Source organism: Stigmatopora nigra, chromosome 14 (genome assembly GCF_051989575.1).
Source record: "Stigmatopora nigra isolate UIUO_SnigA chromosome 14, RoL_Snig_1.1, whole genome shotgun sequence".
Classification (NCBI taxonomy): domain Eukaryota; kingdom Metazoa; phylum Chordata; class Actinopteri; order Syngnathiformes; family Syngnathidae; genus Stigmatopora; species Stigmatopora nigra.
Window position 1 is genome coordinate 10,431,671 of NC_135521.1, and position 22,696 is coordinate 10,454,366.

Genomic DNA, 22,696 nt, shown 5'->3' on the forward strand with positions numbered 1-22,696 from the left:
AACTAATGCCTGCTGTCCAGGGTTGAAAATATCATGTCATATGGCACAGGCAAGAAACTTCAATTCAGCTTACATTCAGTTGCACTTTTCAGTTTTCACACTAGATGGCAGTAGTCATTTGAACAGTGCCTATGTGCAAGGGTCTGACATGTTGAAATGAATGGAAACTATGGAATTTCAGCAATTTGTTTTATGCATCAAGTCTCAACTCATTCATCGGCAGTTATAGATATTATATAATCTGGTTTAATTGTGAGGGATAACATTGAGTATTTGTCATTGACAGCGATAGATGTTCTATCCAAATCGGAATTTGATCCAATAAATGAACACATGTTAAATACATGTTTGTTTGTTGTTGTTGTTGCTGTTTTAACCAATTCCCATCCTCTGCTTTACTTATTCTACTTCTATTATTTGACGCTGGTAACACAATGTTGCCTCTCACTGGTCAGTCTCAGTACTGCAACCGACATCTTGTCGTGAGGAGCAAAATGTGCGCAATGTTTTCACAAGCGGCCCACCGTTTCTCACCCACGAGCACCAATTTCGGAAGCACGGGATGCCAGCAGACTTTGATGTACTGGCAGTGGCGACTGCCCTCCTGTAGAGGGCAGCCTTCTGAGAAGGTTGGTTCACTCTTGCATCACCAGCGGCAGGTGCAGCCATCACAGATGATATCATCAGCGCTCTTTTTCATGCGTCTGGCGCGCTTCTCGGGGTCCCTTTGGTCGTCTGGTTTAAGAGGTCGGCGGGCCCGTGAAGGGCGGCTCTTCAGCCTACTGATCAGAACGCGAGTGGGCAGCGGTCACAGCCTGTGAAATGAATAGATGCGCGGCAGCAGAATAAATGAGTTTCTGATTCATTTCCTCCGTCAGAAGAGAGCAGAACAAATGCTGAGAGCTTCACAGAGAGAGAGAGCGAGAGAGAGCGAGAGGAGGGGGGAGGCGCTCTCTCACTCTGCACGTGCCCTTTTCCTGGTCTTCGCCGTTTTAAGATGTTGAATTCACATCCCTGCGAGAGAAGAATACACACAGCGTGAGCTTAGCACATCTATGTGCATAGAAACACATGCCAGGCCGAAGCGCATCCTCCTCCTCATCCTCATTCTCCTCATTCTCAATCTCCTCATCCTCATTCTCCTCATCCTCCGGCAAAGTGATGCAGTGAAAATATGTGAAGATGTGATTCAGCTCTTCTTCACGTTTCTCTCCCTCAAACAAGCCCCCCAAATTCTCTGACAGGAACACGAGAAGCATGATGAGCAGATTTGCACTCCCCGACCGGGCGTTACGTAACACATCTCTCTGCCTCTTCTCTTTCTTGGTTGCGTTAGAGAAGTGGCCCACTTATTACGAGTCCTCGTTGAAAGTGAGCGCCGATTTAGAATTGCAGGGGTGACCAAGTCCCCGTGGAGGAATGGAGTTTTCGTTAAAGAGTTCGGGGGGTTTGGCAGCCCTCGGGTAACCTTTACGGAAAAGCGCCATGCATTCAGGGGCATGTGTTGGCCTGTAAATCTATTAGTATTACAATTAATGCCACCGCATAGGCTGAAATGCCACTAGCCCTTATTTGACTTTTTATCATCTAATGGGACTCCATCGTGTTAGAAACAATAGATGTCAAAGTATAGCTGAAAGTTGTTGTTTCAATAAAGTACTGGAGATCCAATGCTATTTCACAGTAAGAATCAATGTTTTCAACACAATATATCAGTCGCTAAAAGTCAAAATGAAAATAAATGTCATATTTTTTTAAGATTTACTCTTAAAATTAATGATTAAATTAAAAAAAATCCAGCAGCAGAAATGCCAAAGAATGTCCAAATTGCATTATTCTTATATTATTGAATATATTGCATGTTTCTTTTATTGCGTTAGGTAAAATGTAATTTTTCATACGTCTAAATTCGGCCACAAGATAATGGAGCATATTGTGCTTAAATAAAGATATTCCACTATATATGAAAAATTGTGTACTGTTCTAATATCAGCACTGAAGGTCTTTTGCTATCAGCTACATATGTCGCGCGTGTGCAAGATGGATGAAGGTGAAATCCTAAACAGCAAGGGTAAATGTAGCTAGACATAGCCTATAAAATATTCCACAACAACGTACTACTTGACTGGTGTTGGTGTTAAGCCCTTCATCCATCAATGTGCTGCCACTTTGCTCATGAATATTAGTGACCTGTCGCATCTCCTGATCCCACCTGGCTCAAAGGCCAACTGACATACAATACTCGATACAATATACATACGCTTTGATTGAAATAAAGCAAATTCCTTTTCTTAGAATCCAGCTAAATTATACACACAAATTGGTTGAAAAGTAATAATAGGTCATTCTCTCTGCTCTGTCCACTCTTATATATTTTTTATGTTTTACAGCATGTTTTACATGAAAAATTACTGCTTATGGCAGTTGTGATACTGGTGTGACCAACGAAAAATTGTAAAAAACGTATTTTTTTTAACATTATTTAAAAGTTAATAGTCAAATGTTCTTAAATGTAGATGTTGTGTGTAGAATGTACCTGGCTCTTTCCATAGTATCCTTGGCCAGGTAGATGTACCAGTAGACAAGGTTGAAGAGACCAAAGGTCAGTGGGAAGAGAATGCGGGCGTACTTGTCAATGGGGCTAGTGCCAGCCAGTTGTGGAATTTGGGGGAAAGCCGATCCCTGCTGAAGGAAAATCGGCACTGGAGGCGCCTCGGTGGCTTCACTGGGACACATGGAGTGGTTTCTCCTCTTCAGGCCTTCTTGATTGCTGATGTTGGATACCTGAGAGGAGGATGGGGGACATGAGTGTCTTCCAATGGCAGGTCATTTGATGAATTTACCGAAATAGTGTCGTCGTCATCGCTGGCGCTAGCTAAAACTTCCAGTTTGTCTTGCCGGGCTTTCTTCTTCTTCAGGCGGTTGGCCTGCAGGGTGGCAAAGTAGTTGACGGCGGCAAACTCCACCAGGGCCGAGGCCACGAAGGCGAAGCAAACGGCGATGAACCAATCCATGGCGGTGGCGTAAGCTACTTTGGGGAGTGACTGGCGGGCGCTGATGCTGAGGGTGGTCATTGTTAGTACGGTGGTGATGCCTGGGGTAGAGAAGAAGCACTTGATTTGTGGTGGGGTGATTGGATTATATGGCTCCCTGTGGCCAAGTCGCACACGCCACAATGAATTGAAACATTTTTTTAAAAAAGATAGTATTGAACAGTGCTGTTTTTCCCAAATGTAGTCAATTCAATAGAATGAAAGACTGAGCATATAGAAGTGATGCATGGTTTTTATCTGATTTAAAAATATTGAGTGATGTAGTATATTGCTGAATGTATTATTATATTCAGTATTATTATTATTGTAGATCAAATTTCTCAAATGTTATTTTAACTAATTCATAAAATAAGAAAACAAGGTTCAAATGTTAGAGACAGTAATTAGAATAATTATAAGACAAAATATTTTGAGGACTTTGAAAGTTTGGTCAAAAAATGGTTTGCACTCTAAAAGTAGTTGCATAGCTAGAACGCCATGTTTTTTTTAAAAGCCCAGTACATGTTACGCGTTTCAAGACTTGTAGTATTAAATTACATTAAACCTAGCTTTGGTTGTGCTTTTTAAAAATGGATTTATAATTATAAAAATCATCATAAAACATATATGAATATGAATTTAATTAAAATATCTTAAAATAAGGAATAAAATTTAAAACAATATATATCAAACAATAATTCATGGCATTTTTTTCCTGAATCAAGTGTTAAAAGTCTGAAATGTCAAATTTTCCCAACTTTATTTTTCAATAAATTCCTTCTTATCTTATCATCAATAGATGTCAAAAGCCCCTAAAAATAAAGGTGTTACAGACTGGACATCTAGTGCCGTAAATGGCAGTGCTAAATGTTCTCTTTCTAACATCCAACATGTGTGCATGGTGCTGACGGCAATTCACAGCAAAGGTGACATACCGGCAACTGTTCGCGCTGGGACAGACTCCTTATTGATCCAGAAAGACACTTGTGACAGCACGACAACCATGATAAGTGGAATGTATGTTTGGATGAGGTAATATCCCAGCTTCCTCTGGAGGTGGAAATGGACCACCTGGACCGAATAGTGACCTGCCAGATAAACAGCAAACGTGAGGAGAGCAGCCCTGAGCAAACCATCAACGCCCTTGCCTGCCCTTGGAACAAAAATAGCTGCCGGGACATAGCATAGAGTCGAACCGTGTATAAAAAAAACAAAAAAACTGTACTGCAAATGTGTGGAAAGGCAGAGGAGAGGAGGGGGAAGGCCTCCAGTGTCATTATACGCAACGTCGCTCTGTCTAAACACACGCATATTTTCATGGGGCAAAAATAAGCAGCACACACGTGCCGAGATTCTCTTTCTCCCCCAATGAATGGTTTTCGCTCTCCTATTTGTCAGCCTTTTAGGATTCTGCTGGCTTCACTGCATCTTTCCTATCATTTTAAATACGGTATAGTGCTACTTTTTTTTCAAAATGGCAGTAATTAACCCTGACCGCTCCGAGAACATGGAGAGAAGTGGATTTAATTAGTCAGTGCTCAAGTTAATAGCATTTTTTTTTCATTTATCTAGCTGTGTGTGCTCACCTGTGTTTGACTTGAAAATCTCACTGGACAACGTCTGTCCGACCAAATCGTACTGTAAAAGACTCATGGACTCTTTAGGACAGTCGACAGACTTTGTGAGGCCTTTTTTCCAAGTGAAGATGATTTCACTGCTGGTGTAGGCATCTGAAAAAAATGTCACAGGTCATGTTTTGTAGCATTTCTTTCATGTGTTTTGTTTCTCATTATATTATGTTACTCACAGCTTCCAAATCGGAGAGGACAAGCATGACCGTCCATGGGGAAGTCCATCAGATCCATCGGACACTCCGAACTAATTGTCAGTCTGACAAATATGTATTACAAAATTGGAAAAAAAAACAAAGGTCATGTTTTGAGGCAAAATGTCCTCCAATTCTGAAATTAATCAAATAATATATATTAATAGTAATATCACCTCATTGTGTATAGCACAGTGCCGTTTTGCATAATACGGAAAAGCTTGTTAGGTGTGGTCATGTTGTGGGAAATTGACTTTCTGGAGTTCCGAAAGAAAGTATCCGGTGTCCAGATCTTTTCTACCATGCGGTTATTCAAGCGCAGGATTTCAATGGGACCCTCAAATTTCAGTCTCTCATCAACCCACATCTGTCGAAAGAACATGTCCGTGGTGTATTCCTGAAAAAAAAAAGATAACAACAGTGTTTTCCAGACTATAAATCTAAATCAAACTCACCCCAGCCAGATAAAAATAAGCTAAATAAAGAATTGGGGGGCGGGGCTATATACAGATTACATGATCAAACCAAACAAACAAAAATTGTTCAACTTAAAGTCAAATTACTATAGGACATTTTGCTGTCCTCGTCTCATTGCAGTTCCCCGGCCTGCATAACAACAACAAAAAGGTCATCTCAACACTCGACGCAATGACGGTCACTTGTCACTCATTCTGGATCATCATTAATCAGTCTATTAAGCTGTCCCTCACTGACATGTTTTGTCATATTGATTCAGAAGTCATCAGTAATGGCGTTATAGAGTTGGTCAAGCAGATTACAGCTCATTAGATGCGCTCATGGCACAATGCCCATGAGGCAAGCACTCACTGGTTATTGCGTATTTCACTGTGTCACTTTGTCTCTTTGCATTGCTGAGTTGGAGAATTAATATCATACCATCTCAACGTCGGAAACAGGTCCAAAACTTGTTACAAAGATGTCCGTTTTCACCTCTGTAATCCCACCTGCAAATCAAAACACAGCATATACATCTGTTTTCTATCAAAATACTAATCATGGATGACATAGGACTGGACGCCAGCCAATCCAGCATACTGATACTATAAATTTGAAAACATCTGATCCAGGTTTCCTTTAATTTTTTTTAAAATTCATAATACCTCCAGATCCAGGTCGCAGCCTATTGTCATAACCATCCAAAAGTCGATCCAGAATACGGGTGATGTTGTCTGAGTAAATCTTCTCATTTGAGTTCACATTTCCAAGACTTTAAAGTGAAAAACAACACACACAAAACAAAGATGACAATGTCCAACCAAGTCAAGCAGATTTTAAGACTGAATGAGGATTTACCTTGTTCCACAGATACATGCAAGAATAGAATACAGGAAAATGATTTCCATCTCTACTGCACAAACTCCCCCTTTGTCGGATTGTAATATTATATTTACAAATTACAAAGCGGTTCGTTTGTTTGTCCAAATGATTTGGTGGTGACCTGTAACAGTGCGTTAAGGCAAGTCACAGTCACACCAGAAACAACCAGTAATCCAATTAACAGATTACCAATTCTTCTTCATTTTTAGACAAACTCTATATTGTAATGGATTTTTAATTAAAACATCATCTCGACTAATGCTACAGCATGATCTTGAACAAAAGTGCTAAAAAAAGATTCAAAACAAAAAAGCTAGTATATAGTAGTGTCCTCATTGCCACATTTGCGCAGTTGCTAATCACCACTAGATGGCGGTGTGGTTCCAAACTCGACCAGAAATTACGCCTCCCTGTCAATAGAAGAAGACTTTAGGGAAATAGGTACAACACAACAACAACTAATCGTTTTCTTTTATTCTTTAGACAAAAAAAGTCATTCTAAACTCATTTTTATTGCATTATTAAAGGTTACTGCCCTTTTCCGGCATGTCAGTACATTTTGACGAAAAAAGCGGGCTCGTACCTTGTCAAACAAGCTGGGGCTCGTGGGGCCAAACGATGGAGGAGGTGTTCATCGAGGTCAACGTGCCCCCCGGAACGTCGGCGAAAGAGGTCAAATGCCATTTGGGGTCCAGGGAAGTCGAGCTCAACGTCAAAGGGACAGAAATAATCAAGGTATGATCTTATTTTGTGTGAATAGCTGACTGAACCATACAGACACTGTCACCAGATACTTCAAAATGAATACCTATCTTCATTTTGGACAGGGCAGGTGGTTCGGCACAACAGTATCCGATGAGGCCACATGGACGCTTGGTAGGTGGTGCCTCGGCAATGCATGATGCCCAAACTTCCTTTTCCATTTTTCATCCTGGTCTTATTTTCATCCACAGAGGACAAATGTCTCATTCGCATTGTGCTGATGAAGACAAACCGAGAGGCGGGCAACTGCTGGTCTTCTTTGTTAGAAGGAGAATACAGAGCTGATGCCTGGGTACAGGACCAGATGCAGAGAAAGCTAACGTTAGAAAGGTTCCAACGGGAGGTCAGTTGCTTTTGACTTACAAATTTAGTGCAGGTTGTTTTACGCAATGATGATTGATGCAAATTACTTTTTTCTGTCTAGAATCCAGGATTTGACTTCAGCGGGGCTGAGATTTCTGGTAACTTTGCTGGCGGTGGTCCTGACTTTTCCAATTTACAAAAATGATCAGCACCCAAAACCCCTACGGAAGACAATTTGTCCATATGAACACTAATGCTGACATCACAGTGAACAAAAGGTGATTTGGCAGAACTTGGGGCAAGTATAAAAGTGAGACTTTTATATTGATTTAGAAATGAAGGAGATTCATAGTTGACTTTTCAATAAAGTTTTATTGAAAGGTACAGCGCCATTTGCAGATTGTGTATTCAGTCCTTTTTGATTGTATGAACACTTCATACTTCACAAATGAACAGCAAAGGAACTGCAATGCAAATTCCAAATCACATTTCCATTTTCAGATCAAAGGGGACAATATTGTCTACCCAACTAAAAATGTGGCACGTCACACTATGTGAATAAATCTTAAAGGTGGAGGAAAAAAAACCTCACCCGTAATCACCAGCGACTGCTGTATTAATACCTTCAACTTGCTTTATTAACAACCAAAAAAAAGTCACCTTGGGTAGGAGTGTGCATTCAAGACAGTCAAGCAACCTAGGATGGAAGTTTAAGGATTTTGGGCCCGATTTCTTGGTTCCATTTTTGTGTTTCTCAAAATCCTTCTCCCTCCTCTTCCACATAGTGGACTGAGGACCTAGGTGGTTCAATACTTAGGCTTAAAACTAGGAACCCGTACCAGGAAATACCAAACACCATGGTACGGATTCAAACAAGAACATATCTGTGCACTCGCACACCCTCAAAAGAACAATGGAGTTGAGAACTATTTTCTAATACTGAAGGAGTACATTTGAACTTAAAGATTCTCATCTCACAAATGAGGATCTTTAAGTTAAAAAAAAAAGTGAGTAGAGTCACCTGACAAATTAATCCAATTACCAGAACAAATGTTTTGGGTCAGGTGACAACATGGCAGCTAGGAGTTTAACAAGCTGACTCGGGTATGGTGGGAAGGTGAGTGATCTTGTAGTAGCTGTGCTTCAGCTGGCGGGCGGTTCTTCCTGAAATAGTCCAGCGAAGCCTCTGGACGTTGGGCCTGGAACACTTGGCGTTGGAGTATTCAGCCAAGCATTTTCCCACTAACTCGCGGACGCATACCAGATCGCCATCCCGAATCTGTAGACACACACAAATGTCATTTTAAACTGAATTTTAACTTCAAATATACCCTTGTCTTTAGGTTACTTACAGTTAGTAGCTTCTGCAAACTTTTCAGAGCCTCAGAGAGTTGGTCCCTGTCCTCTGGGTTATGCTGGTCGTCCACCTCGAGACATAGGAGAGCCATGGCGAGCAGAGATGGCTGGAGAGATTTTTCAAAATGGAAACTATAAAACACCGCTAACAGAGTAAGTATGCCTACCAGGCCATTTTATAACATCAGTTATACCCACATACATGAAACGATAGATACCAGCATGATGTGTTTCCTCCCCCTTTACACAAAAAAAGTAAATTAAGATACACCTACCTTCATTTTGGAGAAGACAAAGGAGCAGTGACAAGCTTTTAATTGAGCTTCCAATCTTTCGAGGCTCAGTAGCATCTCACTATATGGAAAAAAAATATAAATATCAGCATTTACTTTTGTTAAAAAAAAAAAAACTTAAAATAATAACATGTCCTTTACCCATCTTCACCAAGTTGCTCCTGGATGTAGCCATGAAAGAAGCGGAGAAAACGGAGGGCAGTTGGGGCCTTGACCTTCCAGTTCAGTTTCTCCATGATAATCTTCTCCATGCGTACCATGTCGGAGACTGTGAAGCGGTTCTGACTGATACGGATCAGGTCATTGGCTAGGGGGATGTTTTTATTCTCTTCAGAAGACTTCACGGCAATGTAGAAGCAGCAGAGACCCACACAGGACAGGTGTTTTGGTTGGATCTGGACCAAACAGGATCAACGTCAAACATAAATATTTAAGTTTATCACTCACGGTCAAAATTCTGTCATTTTAGTTCTCCAACCTTCATGACAGAGAGGAAGCGGTCAAGCAGGCTGATGGCCAGGGAGAAAGTCTCCGAGCTGAAACCAAAGAACCTGCTAAGTGTAAGCAGGTCCTTCACCTCCAGATCCCTCAGTCTGCTCGTCATCCTGAGTCCATTGTCAGAAGCGCTGTCGATGATCCTCAAGCCGCTGAGCTTTGGCTGATAGCGGCCTTCCAGATCCATCAAGGCCTTCAGCTGGACCGCAAAAGGCGGCGATTCAGGTACGGTCACCGTGTCGATCATCTACGTGTGGGAGATATTCAAGCATGAATTTTCATAGCACGGTGACCCCTTGTAGACGTGACTTTTCACAGGCGAGTTATTCTGGTGGCCTATTACTACTTGCTCTCCAGCTGTCAAACTGGGCTAAACTAGATTTGAGGGGAGGGGGACGGGGTGGTCCAGACGTCACAGAAAGAATACAAAAAGTTGATTCAAATCTATTTTAATATATCGATTTAATATTAGAGAAAGGTTGGAGAATTTTGTAAACGTTATGAACGTTAGAAGCGTTTTAAAGTGTTAGGTAAATAGGGGGCGTGAGTAAGACCCTCTTATGCCCGGACATGTTCCTTCCCATTCTGAGCAACAGAGCCGAAACTAGGCCGAGCAATAACAACAAACCAAGGTCAATAGGACATCGCCTACAAGTAAATATCAAAGGATAAACGTTATTACAACCCTATAAATGATAGAAATAAGTGATCATGGTTGTTAATGAAAACAACCAACCATACGTACAAGTAGCGTTCGCTATCACTGCTAATGCTAACTATCATTAAATATTACAAAAGCAAGAAATCAAAAGCTTTCCCGATTTGATCGTTCGATGTTTTACAATGATTTTATCTACTTTAACGAACACGATTGCGTGATTGGGTAAAAATATGATTTACTTACCGTAACTAGGTCAAGTTATGTCGTTATAGAAACAAAAAAATGAATCGTAGGGAGTTAAAGCGGGTGAATTAGGTGTAGAACACCTAAAAAGTATAAGTATGAACTTTCTTAAGAAAGTTTTAAGCAGAGACTTTGGATCTGCCTATGCACACCCCCGACCCTGGGAGTAAGGCGACGGGGAAAGGGCCGATTTAGAGTTTATTCGGTACTTAAACCAGGCCCATGTTCTAACATGGCGAGATTTCATTGGTTACCGTAGGATAAGAGGACATTCTTTGATCCTATTGGACACTTGTCCTGTCTTTCAATAGTACACTCCGCCTATTACAAGCAATGGAGCAATCACACGCCCGAATACACTGTGGTTCAAACTATAGTGTATAATAAATTTATTAACAGTATATTCGCAACGAAAATTATACATAAAATCATTTATAATGATGTACTTTTTTGGATCAGACATTCCATTTAAAAGATAAATGATACCGAATAGGTTATTTCCTAATACTTTTATACAATAAAAGTTGCATAATCTTTGTTTTGCATACCTGTAAAATGTGTCACCATTCCAATAAAAGTAAGTCATGTGAAATAACAGACCAAAGAGGAAACATTTGCAATAAAGTTAGTATTTATTACATAAATAGGCCAAGACAGAAGATTGTATGTGCAAATGACTATTTTTGTTCTTATAATATTAATCTCAGGTACACAAGCACTGTAAAATGTACATTCATTGGCCACATCATAAAATGTAATCCGATAAAACAGTTCTTTAAATGCTGACTTTGACAAAACTCTTATTTAATTTAGTATTTGTACATATGTCGTTCCACTGTTTCAAGTCGTGATTAAAATATTTTTTCTAATATATAACTATTATTATATAGACCAAAGAGGCCCAATAACAGTTGTTTATAAGTAATATCTATGCAGAGCTGTTTTATCGTATCCTTTCAGATCGTAATAAAAGACATATCCAGTTATAATTAAACTTAATACAAGACGACTTTCCCATTCATAAAAGCATAGTCTTCATATACCATATTATATACAGTATTATCTCACAGTGGGATCTGTCAAAAACTCTTGGTTAATAAAGCGCGGGCACATTTAAAACTTTTTTCATTTAAAGGAATTTAATTTCCAGGGAGAAGATTGGAAGTCATGCACATTTTTTTGCGCGAAATAGCAGAGTGTAGAAGACGCAAGGAAGACTGATAGCAATATATATTCATCAATTTAAGTGCATTTCTGTAAAAGTGCTCATTTAAGTATCATAATAATTTACTTGCTTGTCCGTCTGTCACTTGCTGAAGAGGTTAGAAGAAAGTCTTCTAATTCAAATTCCTGGATGAGGTTAAGGAGCACGCAGAGGGAAGACTAAAGAAGCTATGAGAAGGAAAGACAAGACATGAGAGATAGATACATTGAATACAGTGAATGTTAGTTGTTAGTCAAGCCACAGATGCAATTTGGTTAATTGTTTTGAAGTAAATTAAAATGCTGCAAGGAGAAGAGATGCAGGAAGAAGGAAGCATTTGCTAGAAGATAGATTTAGTAAATATTGCATTGATCTTTTGAAATGTTTGATTAAAACTGTTATAGAGGGTTTAACAATGTGCTTATTATTGTGATTTGCAGTGATGAAGAACAGAATTGAACTATCCTTAAAAGATATTTGTAATAGTTAGTTAACTATGTTTTAGGAGCTGTTGAATTAGTTAATTATTTGAGGAGGAAATCATTTTGAGAAGGTTTTACATCGTGCTCTTACAGAGATGAATATTGTTTTTATAAAACTAAAACCAGTCATTTAAACAGTGTTCTTTCAACTTGTCTATTGCTTCAATTAGAACACATTCAATTGTGCAAATGGTTCAAATATTGTGCGCAGTGAGTGCATATTCTACATTATAAAATATTCCTGATAACATTATGACCACTTTTATATATTGTTAAACTTTAAGACTATAATACTATATATTATTACATATACTGTAAATCCATTGAGTTGTTTTCATTGCGACGAGCCTCTAGGTTTATTTTGACTGATAAAAAAATTCAACACATGGATGGCAAGAGCACAAAATAACAGCAGTTGCATGTATTGAAAACAATCCACTAATTTGTTTTTCTGTGTCTTGCAGAGTCAGCGTCAATACAGTGACCAGAGCTACGTTGTCATCGGTAAGTAAACAGTGGATTACAGCAGGCGTATTCATATTCAGACTCACACACCACCAGTTGACGGTAGACACATTCACTGTTTCACTGGATGATTGTTCTGTAAATCAACTGAAAAGGGACAAGACGCACAACAACAAAATATGGCAGGTGGTAAACAAACACAAAATGATGATGGGAAAAATTCACTTTTGCTACTATCTTTTGGACCGCCATATCCTGATTTCTTCGTAATCCCCAACAACAGGTGTGCACTGTATATTTCCTACAATTCTTCTAGACATATGGTGCGTCCTCCTGTGCTAAATAATTTGGTAAGCTGAGGTCATCTATGTCAGCCGTAAGAGCGGTCGTATGTAAACACAATTTCCCCCGCCTGATACCGTCTGGCAGGTCGGCCCACAGAGACAGAAGCATCAGGCTGTGTCAAACTGTGACACATCCTACTGTGTCTGGGCACATAGTGTCACTCTCAATCTGTCCCTGGATCAGTATCTGAGCAATACGTGGCTCCCGGGTGGATGTTCCTACCTCGTTAATCAAGTCCCGTCTACATAGGCTACCGCAGAGAATACTTGTGTCCATGCTTGCTTGATAGTCTTAATATATGTAGCCTTGTTGGACTAGTAACAGAGTAGGAGACAATAATATATTATTTGCCTCGAGCCGTGTGGGGAAATATTTAGGGAACTTTTAATTTGCTAAATATTAAAAAAATGGAAATTGTGGTATATTGCCTGAATTTTATGATTAATACAATTGGAAAACTATAATACGGTCAAATGAACAACAAACTACATTTTGATGGTTCTGGTCGTGTTTTCATCTTTAAGACTCTTCCTGACTGTGGCAGTTGAGAATGCTATTTTAAATTCTCACGGTGTAAGGTTGCCCTAACCTTGTATACACAAACAGCACTCGCTACAACCGGTTTTCAGTAGCTCAATAGTTAGTATGCTCGATTGCCAAGATAAAGGTGCATATTTGACTCCTGGTGAAATAGTGGGGGTTAAGAAAGGGCAATGACTTCACCTCCATAAAAGGACTGGTCACAATTACTTAGATGAAACGGTCAAAAAATTAGAAGGATGGATATGTTCGACATATGAAACAGAATGGGGTGGCTAAATTTGGAATGAAAAAAAGTCAGGTCATAGACCTTACTGAATTTGAACAGAGTAGTACAGGGTAGAAAGAAGAGGACTTACTTCTTCTTATCTTTTTCTTTCTTGACAACTTGAGAAGCCCCTTGAAGAGCTTGGCCCATCAATGTCTCTGCAGCAACCTTCATTCTGTTGAAAGCATTCATCTCTTCTTCCAATTCCCGTCGCTTCTCCTCCAGGTTCTTCTTTTCTTCTTGGTGAAGCCGTTTGAGTCGCTCAAACCTCTCGTGGAGCTGAAGGCCAAGTACAAAAAATAATTAAGAGCTACTTTTCCTAAAATGTTTTTTGTGGAAACCATTACCTCTTTTTCCTTTTCCTTCAGTTCTGCTTCAGTCTCCTTGACTTTGTTGACAAATTTCTGCCTCATTGTTTCCTCCTGGTGTTGTAGTTCTTGATAGAACTCCTTTCTCTTGGTTTCATATGTCTCCTGTAGACTGGAGGTAAAAAAAAAATCTAATTTGATTCTTATTTCTTTCTTTTTTTAACTCTCACAAGGCTCTTGTCAATGTGAATATAATCTCTGTAATTGTTACCATTAGCACCATATGTGACGACTATAATTGAGTTTATCTCACCTGAACGAATGACTGTTGGGGTCTGTAACTTTGAAGCCCATCTCCTCCAATTTGCAGCGGCGGTATAGTTCATAGTGGAGTGTGTGTGTTTGCTCACGGAGATCTTCCATGTTTACACGTAGAAGCATCTCCCTCAGCTTCACAAAATCACAATGGCTCTCATTCTCCACTGAAGCACAAGTAGATAGACAAAGTTATGTACTTTCTTCATTATGCTGTTCAAAAAATCCATCATCTTGATTGACATTTCCCAATCTGGAGGCTTAAAATGTAAGCGTCAGACTAGGGATGATATCTAAGTTACAGATTTCTCATGTTGCTTTTCATTGCTATTTACATTAATTCCATACACAATAATATAACTAATCATGATCTAATATCAAATCCTGCTTTCTTTTTTTTCAGACTCACCCTGTACTGATCCCCAGGGGTACAGTCTTGCTTTGACCATTTTATTGCCAACTTTAACATCTTCCACGCTGCCAATCACAGCGAATGGTAAGTGAGTCTAAAGTACAATAGAAAATGAAATCGGATCAGATGTTACAATACCATAGAAGCAACCATATAAAAAAATATGTACTACCAGGTCCGACAAACCACTTGTAATCTCATAGCGTTTCCAGCATCATGTACCACAAAATGGCACAAACTTAGTCCACTGATTAAAACTTTAACTGAAGAATCTCCATGTGAACCCAAAATGATTTGTATGGTTGCTGAATAAAAGATGAACAATCTGTCCCACATTTTCTTTAAAAAAAAACAGCTATTCTCTCCTATGCAAGTATTGTGCTTGCCCTGGTGAGTGACTGACATTCATAGAAGAGTTGATTTCAGCCACCGCCTCATCCTCTGTCGGAAATTGGTAGATCTGCACTCCGTTGCTGACCAGCTCGCTCATAATTTTGATCTTTAACTTGTCCAATTCACTCCTGGATACAGTATCTGCCTTAGCAATGATGGGGATGACATTCACCTGCAAGCAAGGGAATGACAAAGCAAAAGAATTGTTGTACTCAGTGCAAAGAAAACACTTGGCATTTTGCACTCACCTTGCTGTCCAGCTTCTTCAGCGTGACAAGATCCAGAGACTTGAGGGAGTGGCCGTTGGGAGCGATGAAATAAAGACAAATGTGGATTCTCGTGTCATGGTAATTGGACAGGGAGCGTTTTATTTTTAGCTCCTCTTCGAGGTACGTTTCATATTGAGTGTCGATGTAGTCCACAATGGGTTTATAGCTGCATGGGAACAAGTGGTTGCTGATTATTGATTATATATTCCTTTTGTTTCAGTAACCAAATGCTGATATTGCCATTTTTTTCTATCACCTTTCTTCCTTGTTGATCTGATCGCCAAAACCAACCGTGTGCACGACAGTCAGCTTGAGTTTGACGTTGCTCTCCTGCAAGTCGTAAGTATGCGAGCGTAGAAGCACATCTTTCTCATAATGACTGGCCTCTTCATTTTCAAATCTTGTATTGAAAAGTGTGTTCATCAAAGTAGATTTGCCAATCCCCGTCTCTCCTGTGATCAAGGCACATGAGGAAAAAAATGACAAGTGGGAAACAGATGGGAGAAAAGAGTGGACATTTCTAACAGAGCATTGGTGTGCGGTCTTAAAAATCGACTCACCTACGCAGAGGATGTTGAAGCTGAAGCCCCGTGTGACTGATTTGCTGACCCACTGGTCAGGAAGACTGTCGAAACCCACGTGGCCACCCAACTCCAAGCTTCGTTTGTCTTCTTTCTAAAAAGGATGGAGGTAAAATATACAAGGTACAAAGCTATGACATTTAAATGTTTAAAGTACAGTACAACACTTCAAAACTAAAGACCACTACAATGGCCAAAATGTCAACATTCTGCATGGTTTTATTAACAAAAGATTTACATGCTTACACTAATGTACCAATGGATTGGGCACAAGTAATTTATCGATAGTTTACTGACAGACTATCAATTGATCTGCAGCATTTGCATGCAAAGAGACAACTTGGTTGTGCTGATCCATGCCAATGAGAAACTGGCATTTTGCTAGCAGCTCAGCATGGGGAGCGGGATGTGTTCAATACAACATTCATCTGTTTCTGAACACACAGAAACACACACACAAAGAGCTCTTTATCATGATGGTGTTTTAGGATGGGAGTTTATCCAAGCATTAGCCTGGTGGCACCCTTAAACCATCCAATCCTCATAGTTCATAATACTGCATTTGCAAAGTATCCACTAATCTTTAATATTGCACTAGTATGTTCTTGGTATTCATAAATAGTATTATACTTAGAAAATAACTGTCGCTGACACATACCTTTATTCATTTCAAATGGCATTTTCTTCGAATTCCACCACATATCTGAAGTATCTGCACTCTACACCATTGCAACCTTGTTCTTTTTTGTCAAGGTATTCTTGATGGCTTTCTTGCCTGTAAATTCCATTACATTGGGCTAGTTTATAATAATCTTCTATGATTGACTTTAGTTTCCATACTTTTGTTTTTCATATGCTGTCGTTTGTTCTATTTTTAGGACATATTGTTTTGTTTTGCTGCTTTGATGGCTTTGATATTGCAACTAAAACTGTAAACATAGTCAACTTGGTAAAACCATGCTTTATTTCACCACTATGATCAAATCTGATCTGATAAAAATAAAAATTTTATAAATATTCCATAATCAATTCCCCAGAACCTAGCAATTCCATATGAAATCACATAATTGTTTTTTCTGGATTTAAACCAGAATGTTGCCCTTTAAAATGACTAGTATAGGACCATGTCAATGCTTCTTTCCCCCAATGTTATCAAACAATTAGGTTATACACTACAAATCTAGTCGGCATTACATTGTTTTTTAAATTTTATTACCAGGGAGAAACACAAACGTGCACTGGCATTTTAATCTTTCTTTGCTTAAATCAAGTCACTGGTTCCATTTATCCTCTTAACTGCGCGTTTGTTAGAATTCCTCTCGATGCTTTCCAATGTGAAAATGACATCGCATCATCATTCCTTGCATGTCGTCGCAGTTAAAAAAAACCCCGCATTTCTCCCCTAGTCATTGCGCACAATCAGTCCGCCATTCGATATTGATGATGATGGCGATGAAGCCACCCGCAAGTGAAAACAACTCGATACAAGGTTCCACTTACACTGAATAGGTCCTCCTCGTCGGCCGCCATGCTCCCGAATCCTTCACTACTACTCATCCCAACACACACACGTTGCTTTTTAAATATGGCCACTTGGAGGAGGAAACACCCCGTCGATGACAGTTCCGTAGGACGACATGACAGCCGGAAGAGCACCGTGGAGAAACCGGTTGGTTTTATAGGGGTGATCTCATAAACTGTTTTCCCAGTGAGTGCCTCTGGATGTAGCTGTTGTCATGGCAAACGAAAGCCATCCTCTGCCATGACTGGATCATTCATTCATTCATTCCTGTGTTTTCCCCACAAGGCTCGCAGGGGGTGCTGGAGCCCATCCCAGTGGCCAGCCGATTGCAACAACAATTTCTGCTCACACTCATGCTTTAAGGCAATTTAGAGTGTTGAACCAGGCTACCGTGCATGTTTTGGGGATGTAGGAAGATGGCAGATTACTCCGAAAAAACCCACACAAGCCCATTCATTTTTAAGATTGCAAGTTTTCTTTACATCACATCATAGTCCTACAATTGGATGTCAAACTGGGGCCGCAAAATATTGTTCCGTGGACCACAATTTGCCCCTCGGCCGTAGGTTTGAGACCACTGTTTTATAGAAACGTACTAATAAAACATTTTAGAAGGGGCAAACAAGTACAATTGTCAGATGGAGTGTTTAGGATGGCGACAGGAAAAGTGGACAATATAGAAGTGGGGGTTGAAGAGGGGGGTGCCGGAAGTAGCAGGTTGGAGTCGCGCGCGCACAAAACTGGGAGGAGATAATCCCTGTTTAAGGTTTTATTCCCACTCGCGTTCCGGCTGGAATAGAACGCAATGGATTTGACGCAAGAGTCCGTTTTGTCTTTTTTGCTGGATCGGGGCGGAACGGTGAGGAATGTGGATCTACTCGCCCACTTCGGGGCTCTCATCCGCGGCGGCTCCCCCGCGGAAAAGCAACACAATAGGGAGCTCTTCAAGAAGTTGGTCAATAGCGTGGCCGTGGTTCGTCATGGGGACGGGGTGAAGTTCGTGGTCGTCAAAAAACGTTACCGAGACTTTGTCAATTCGCCTTCGCCTTTTTTGTCCGCATCGCTTCACCCAATTCGGGATGCTCAAATCGGTCACCCGGATCGGGAGAATGAAAACAACGGCTGCTACCCGTCGCACATGAACTTGCAAAGAAGCCGCTCTGAGACGACTCTGAGGGTCTTGAACATTTGTAGTGATCAAATCGGCAGTAGATCATCAGAAGCTGTGTTTGCTGTCATAGCAGTTACTTCTCCGAATAAAGTATTTGAGCATCAGGAGATACCCAAATCAACGTCAAAACCTCATTTACCCCTACAAAATAGCAGGGGCACCGACCCGAAGAAGGGTCCGAAGCTTCCAGATGATGCCGAGTGCTGTGGCTCGGTACCGTTGGAGCCCCTGACCCACGAGTGGCTGGTTAAATGTGCCACCGGGCTGTGGGACCACGTCCATGCCTTGCTCCTGCAGGACCCCCGCTTGGCCCAGAAGAAGGACTTTGTGTCGGGCTTCACGGCGCTGCACTGGGCTGCCAAAGATGGGAATGGCGAGATGGTAGACAAGCTGATGGATGTCGCTCAGAGGGGAGGGACACGTATTAACGTCAATAGCAAAGCCCACGGGGGCTACACGCCGCTACACATCGCCGCCATACATGGCCACGGGGAGGTTATGCTTCTCCTGGTGCGGCAATATGGGGCCGGGGTCAACCAAAGGGACAATGATGGCAAGAAGGCCTGCCATTACCTGGGATTGGGGGTGTCGGAGGAGGTCAGGGCGCTTGTAGGTGGCGTGCGGATGTCGAAATATTGGGAGAAGGTAGACGGCGAGGATTACCGGGAGCAGCCGAAAGGTCTCAATACTATTAGTAAACTGTTTCAGCCTCACAAGAAGCAGAAGCATGCAACAAGATTTACTTATGATTTGTGAGAATTGCCATTTTTGTCTTCTGTTGTTTATTTATTTTTTATAGGACAAATTTTGATCATGGATTTTGCTTGTTGTTTTACTGTCAGTTTTAAGTCTTTTTTTTTAACCCAGTCTAGCGCTTCTTTCATACTACATGTTATCTGCACTTGCAAACTTCTAACTCTGTGTTTCATTTGCTATTAATCTATATTGTGCAATGTCAGCATTTATGTGCTATCCAACTCGTGTGTTCATTTAAAATTGAATTGAAATATTATGACACGTTCATCATGGAATTAAGTGAACATTCATTTAGATTTCGAGGGTATATATGGGTTTGGTAATGCAGATTAGGTCATTTTCTTGGTGGACATGTGGTTGTCATGGATACCAGTGCATGGGCCCCATTTTCTGGCAGCAAAGCCTATTGAGCTGTAGTTGGGGTTTTGATTTGACAGATATAGACCACACACACAAAATTATAACAATTGTAAAAAAAATGTGTGCAAAAAAAGGATTAATAAGCATAATATAGATCTTTGGGTTTGTTTGTTTATTTTGCTCCATACTACCATCATTACCGAACGTACTATGACTCCAGAACACCAAGTAGCGGCAATGCACCGGAAATTGGATCACCAACATAAAAAAAACACACGAAGAAGAAGAAATAAAGCTGCCCGCAGGTTGATGAGTGACGCGGTTGATTGGCAGTACCTGGGCTACTTGATGAGCGTCGTCACGTGCTCACAGTTGGAGCTTTTCGTGCAGCGATTTTGCTTGGGCAATATCGGGCCGGTTCCTTCTGTTTATTTTGGACATATCTAAAAAACAAATGTTGATTTCAGTTACCCTCGGCTATTTCTTGCTGGTCAGTAGCGCCTGCCCGCCGCTGGCTGGATGCTCTGGTGGCCACCCGGACTCCGTGACCCACTTGAGTCCGTCCGCTTATGTCACCATCTTCTCCCCGTTGTTCAAAGCTCTTACCGAGCACGGAGGGTACAGGTGGTGGAACCCGTCCTCGGTGAAAAAGTCCAAAACCGAGCATAAGTACATCAAATATTTGACGGCGTTGTTTAAGACAAGTTCACGAGAGCAGAAGACTTCAAGCTACGACGTGGTTCGGCTGATCAAGCCCCAAGAGCAATGTCTTGCGAAAAGGGATAAAGGTGAGCTCCACTTCTTGGTTTAAAAAAAAGAACAATCAAACTATTGGGTTAATGACATGTCATATGTAAGTCACTAATATGCAAACAATAAATAAGTGAGTTGTGAACTAATTCATGTTTTTCTGCTTAGTTTTTGGTTGGACTGGCCCCTTCCAATATGGCAGCCAACATAGACAAAAAAGCACGACTGAATGATAATGCAGACAAACAGATAGCGAATTTGTGATAAAAAAAAATGTCCTAATAGAAATTGAAGATTTATCATTGAGTGACTTTAATAGGTCCTTTTGGAAAGACTACTTTGCTCACTATGGCGACCTGGTATTCATATATTAGTTTAATATAGGCTACAGAGGTTCATCTATGAATGAAGATTACCATGTTCAATGCATATACCCTCTAAAAATGCACATATACCCCACTATAATTTAGCAATAGCACATTGTCATACTTTGAAAATAGACTTGCCACAAGTGTATTTGAAAGCATTCAGTAAAAAAATAAATAAATAAAAGCTGACTCGTTTTCACATCTGCATCCATTTTAGAATTCTGAACTAGTTGGTGGACTTTGCATGGGAAAATATTTTTTTAAAATTGACTTTCATATTCTCTTGCAGAGGGTTTTGCACTAGACCTGTCCTATAGCCTTGATCAAGTCCGAGAAAAAGAGCAGCTCACAAAGGCGACTCTTTTGTACAGTTTGACCCACGTCAACTCTGTGTGCTTCCTGAGCATCACGGAGCAGGATCACACCGATAAATGTCCGCTGTGTCCCGGCATCTATCAAGCACTAAACTCCAGTGCGGGAGACTCGGCGAAAAGGAAATGGGCGGAACTCGACGTCACTTCGTTGCTTCTGCCGCCTTCCAAATTTCCCAAGAATGTCCACCTCCACATCCATGTCATCTGCCCCGAGGGGGCGCAAGCTGGGAATGCTGAGCTCCAAGACCCTTTGGAATTCACCTTGGGTTCCCCTCCTCTGCTGCTTTATCTCCGCGACAACAGCAAACCGTCCAACCAGACATCGCCACCCGGTGCCGTCAAGCGTCTCAACAGGCGAATTTTCAAAGCCCCTCCATCGCTTCGAGCCAGAAGACGGCAAAGAAGGGCACCGGCCAAGAGCACACAAGGCGATAAAAGCTTGGACATCCATTTGCCAGAGCTTCTCCCGACCTCAAAATTCCCAACAAGCGATTGCGCCTTGTATGATTTCCGAGTGCAATTTAGCCAGCTTGGAGCAGATCAGTGGATTGTTTATCCACGCAGATATAATCCGCGGTACTGTCGAGGCATCTGCCCAAAGGTAATTGGTGACATTTACGGCTCACCTAGGCACACCATGTTCCAAAATATCATCTACCAGAAGCTCAAGTCGTCCGTGCCGTGGCCTTCGTGTATTCCCTCTCACTACAGCGCCCTTAGCGTCTGGCTTAAAGAAAAGGACGGCACCTTAGTTTACAGGGAGTTTGAAGAGATGGTGGCCACCAGATGCACCTGCCGTTAAACCAACCAACCAACCAACCATAAAAACAAAAAAAATCAAATATGAGATGTTCTGACCAGGCTCTGTGAGTTCATCAATGTTTAAAATCGCTGCGCATAGATGTTTTGATCTGGAACAGGTGTGTTAACGTAAACAATGTATTTTAGCATTGTGAGAAAAAAAACGTTAAGTCATGTTTATTTCATTTTTGTTGAGGCCTAATCAGGAAGGGTGAAAATCCATCCAGTGTTTCAGTCTCCCAATCGGGTAATGAGAAGAAACACTTGGCATGGAAAAAAATGGTGAGTACGGTATATAATTTAGTATTATTTCTTTTAAGTTGGTTTTTGTGTGAGAAGTCTGTCATTATTGGTTATTTTAACACCCTAACTTTTAAGTCACCCTGTTCCAGACCAAAAAAAAAAAGATTAAAATCAATCACAAAATTTGATCAAAACTTTTACATATTGTTTTATTCCAGGGCATTACTGAAAGTTGTCCCAGGTGACTATCTCCATGATGTGCAGAATGAAAACATTTCAAGTTGTCTATGTATTTATTACTTTGGTCACTGAGTGACTTGCCACATTTCTACCGGTGACGACATGAATGTCATGTGTATTTATGCAAATTGTGAATTCACTGTTTGTCTGTGTTCAGCTTCTAAATAATCCAACTGAAGAGATCTCGCAAAGCTGGAAAATAAACAACACTATGCATACAT

The 22,696-nt window shown here is 40.7% G+C and overlaps 6 protein-coding genes across 8 annotated transcripts; 3 read left to right on the forward strand and 3 right to left on the reverse strand.

The window, feature by feature from the left end:
• Positions 1–2,496: 2,496 nt before the first annotated feature.
• Positions 2,497–6,586, reverse strand: gabra6a (gamma-aminobutyric acid type A receptor subunit alpha6a). Its single transcript, XM_077733297.1, has 9 exons — positions 6,172–6,586; positions 5,979–6,085; positions 5,755–5,822; positions 5,034–5,254; positions 4,840–4,922; positions 4,619–4,762; positions 3,968–4,120; positions 2,844–3,094; positions 2,497–2,784 (listed from the first exon to the last, which is right to left on the reverse strand). Exons 1-9 carry the CDS (start codon positions 6,219–6,221, stop codon positions 2,497–2,499), a joined length of 1,365 nt encoding a protein of 454 aa, XP_077589423.1. The 5' UTR covers positions 6,222–6,586.
• nudcd2 (NudC domain containing 2) lies at positions 6,539–8,224 on the forward strand. The gene is made up of 5 exons (XM_077733299.1): positions 6,539–6,636; positions 6,723–6,930; positions 7,023–7,071; positions 7,149–7,300; positions 7,382–8,224. Exons 2-5 carry the CDS (start codon positions 6,742–6,744, stop codon positions 7,463–7,465), a joined length of 474 nt encoding a protein of 157 aa, XP_077589425.1. The 5' UTR covers positions 6,539–6,636; positions 6,723–6,741; the 3' UTR covers positions 7,466–8,224.
• ccng1 (cyclin G1) lies at positions 7,613–10,507 on the reverse strand. Its single transcript, XM_077733298.1, has 6 exons — positions 10,309–10,507; positions 9,388–9,651; positions 9,051–9,304; positions 8,892–8,970; positions 8,613–8,723; positions 7,613–8,539 (listed from the first exon to the last, which is right to left on the reverse strand). Exons 2-6 carry the CDS (start codon positions 9,649–9,651, stop codon positions 8,348–8,350), a joined length of 900 nt encoding a protein of 299 aa, XP_077589424.1. The 5' UTR covers positions 10,309–10,507; the 3' UTR covers positions 7,613–8,347.
• Positions 10,508–10,921: 414 nt separating this feature from the next.
• Positions 10,922–17,596, reverse strand: LOC144207292 (septin-8-A-like). Of its 2 annotated transcripts, none has more exons than XM_077732683.1 (10): positions 17,391–17,596; positions 15,870–15,984; positions 15,566–15,761; positions 15,289–15,475; positions 15,051–15,212; positions 14,645–14,741; positions 14,234–14,402; positions 13,960–14,092; positions 13,704–13,891; positions 10,922–12,606 (listed from the first exon to the last, which is right to left on the reverse strand). In XM_077732683.1, the coding sequence occupies exons 1-10, from the start codon at positions 17,445–17,447 to the stop codon at positions 12,603–12,605; spliced, it is 1,308 nt and encodes a 435-aa protein (XP_077588809.1). In that variant the 5' UTR covers positions 17,448–17,596; the 3' UTR covers positions 10,922–12,602. The 2 variants fall into 2 exon arrangements, with proteins under 2 accessions (XP_077588809.1, XP_077588810.1); XM_077732684.1 differs by having other exon boundaries at positions 10,922–11,700; positions 17,391–17,579.
• On the forward strand, positions 17,092–19,833 carry sowahab (sosondowah ankyrin repeat domain family member Ab). The gene has a single exon (XM_077732686.1). The coding sequence runs from the start codon at positions 18,218–18,220 to the stop codon at positions 19,337–19,339; it is 1,122 nt and encodes a 373-aa protein (XP_077588812.1). The 5' UTR covers positions 17,092–18,217; the 3' UTR covers positions 19,340–19,833.
• Positions 19,834–20,005: 172 nt separating this feature from the next.
• Positions 20,006–22,695, forward strand: gdf9 (growth differentiation factor 9). 2 transcript variants are annotated; one of them, XR_013328623.1, is made up of 3 exons: positions 20,006–20,487; positions 21,107–22,057; positions 22,454–22,695. XR_013328623.1 is itself a non-coding variant. In XM_077732685.1 (2 exons), the coding sequence occupies exons 1-2, from the start codon at positions 20,154–20,156 to the stop codon at positions 21,991–21,993; spliced, it is 1,221 nt and encodes a 406-aa protein (XP_077588811.1). In that variant the 5' UTR covers positions 20,006–20,153; the 3' UTR covers positions 21,994–22,695. The 2 variants fall into 2 exon arrangements, 1 of the variants encoding a protein (XP_077588811.1); XM_077732685.1 differs by having other exon boundaries at positions 21,107–22,695.
• The last annotated feature ends 1 nt before the right edge of the window (position 22,696 follows it).

What these genes read in the sequence shown, in the direction of transcription:
- nudcd2 (XM_077733299.1), top strand. Translation starts at nt 6,742, where the DNA reads ATGTCAGTACATTTTGACGAAAAAAGCGGGCTCGTACCTTGTCAAACA. An exon ending in AAGGGACAGAAATAATCAAG is followed by an intron (nt 6,931 to 7,022) that starts GTATGATCTTAT and finishes CATTTTGGACAG; the next exon opens with GGCAGGTGGTTCGGCACAAC. An exon ending in TGAGGCCACATGGACGCTTG is followed by an intron (nt 7,072 to 7,148) that starts GTAGGTGGTGCC and finishes TTTCATCCACAG; the next exon opens with AGGACAAATGTCTCATTCGC.
- gabra6a (XM_077733297.1), bottom strand. Translation starts at nt 6,221, where the DNA reads ATGGAAATCATTTTCCTGTATTCTATTCTTGCATGTATCTGTGGAACA. An exon ending in GCATGTATCTGTGGAACAAG is followed by an intron (nt 6,086 to 6,171) that starts GTAAATCCTCAT and finishes TTCACTTTAAAG; the next exon opens with TCTTGGAAATGTGAACTCAA. An exon ending in TCCTCTCCGATTTGGAAGCT is followed by an intron (nt 4,763 to 4,839) that starts GTGAGTAACATA and finishes CATTTTTTTCAG; the next exon opens with ATGCCTACACCAGCAGTGAA.
- LOC144207292 (XM_077732684.1), bottom strand. Translation starts at nt 17,447, where the DNA reads ATGAGTAGTAGTGAAGGATTCGGGAGCATGGCGGCCGACGAGGAGGAC. An exon ending in ACGAGGAGGACCTATTCAGT is followed by an intron (nt 15,985 to 17,390) that starts GTAAGTGGAACC and finishes CATCCTTTTTAG; the next exon opens with AAAGAAGACAAACGAAGCTT. An exon ending in CCCCTGGGGATCAGTACAGG is followed by an intron (nt 14,403 to 14,644) that starts GTGAGTCTGAAA and finishes CTTGTGCTTCAG; the next exon opens with TGGAGAATGAGAGCCATTGT.
- gdf9 (XM_077732685.1), top strand. Translation starts at nt 20,154, where the DNA reads ATGTTGATTTCAGTTACCCTCGGCTATTTCTTGCTGGTCAGTAGCGCC. An exon ending in TCTTGCGAAAAGGGATAAAG is followed by an intron (nt 20,488 to 21,106) that starts GTGAGCTCCACT and finishes ATTCTCTTGCAG; the next exon opens with AGGGTTTTGCACTAGACCTG.
- sowahab (XM_077732686.1), top strand. Translation starts at nt 18,218, where the DNA reads ATGGATTTGACGCAAGAGTCCGTTTTGTCTTTTTTGCTGGATCGGGGC.
- ccng1 (XM_077733298.1), bottom strand. Translation starts at nt 9,651, where the DNA reads ATGATCGACACGGTGACCGTACCTGAATCGCCGCCTTTTGCGGTCCAG. An exon ending in TTGTCTTCTCCAAAATGAAG is followed by an intron (nt 8,724 to 8,891) that starts GTAGGTGTATCT and finishes AAATCTCTCCAG; the next exon opens with CCATCTCTGCTCGCCATGGC. An exon ending in GTTTGCAGAAGCTACTAACT is followed by an intron (nt 8,540 to 8,612) that starts GTAAGTAACCTA and finishes GTGTGTCTACAG; the next exon opens with ATTCGGGATGGCGATCTGGT.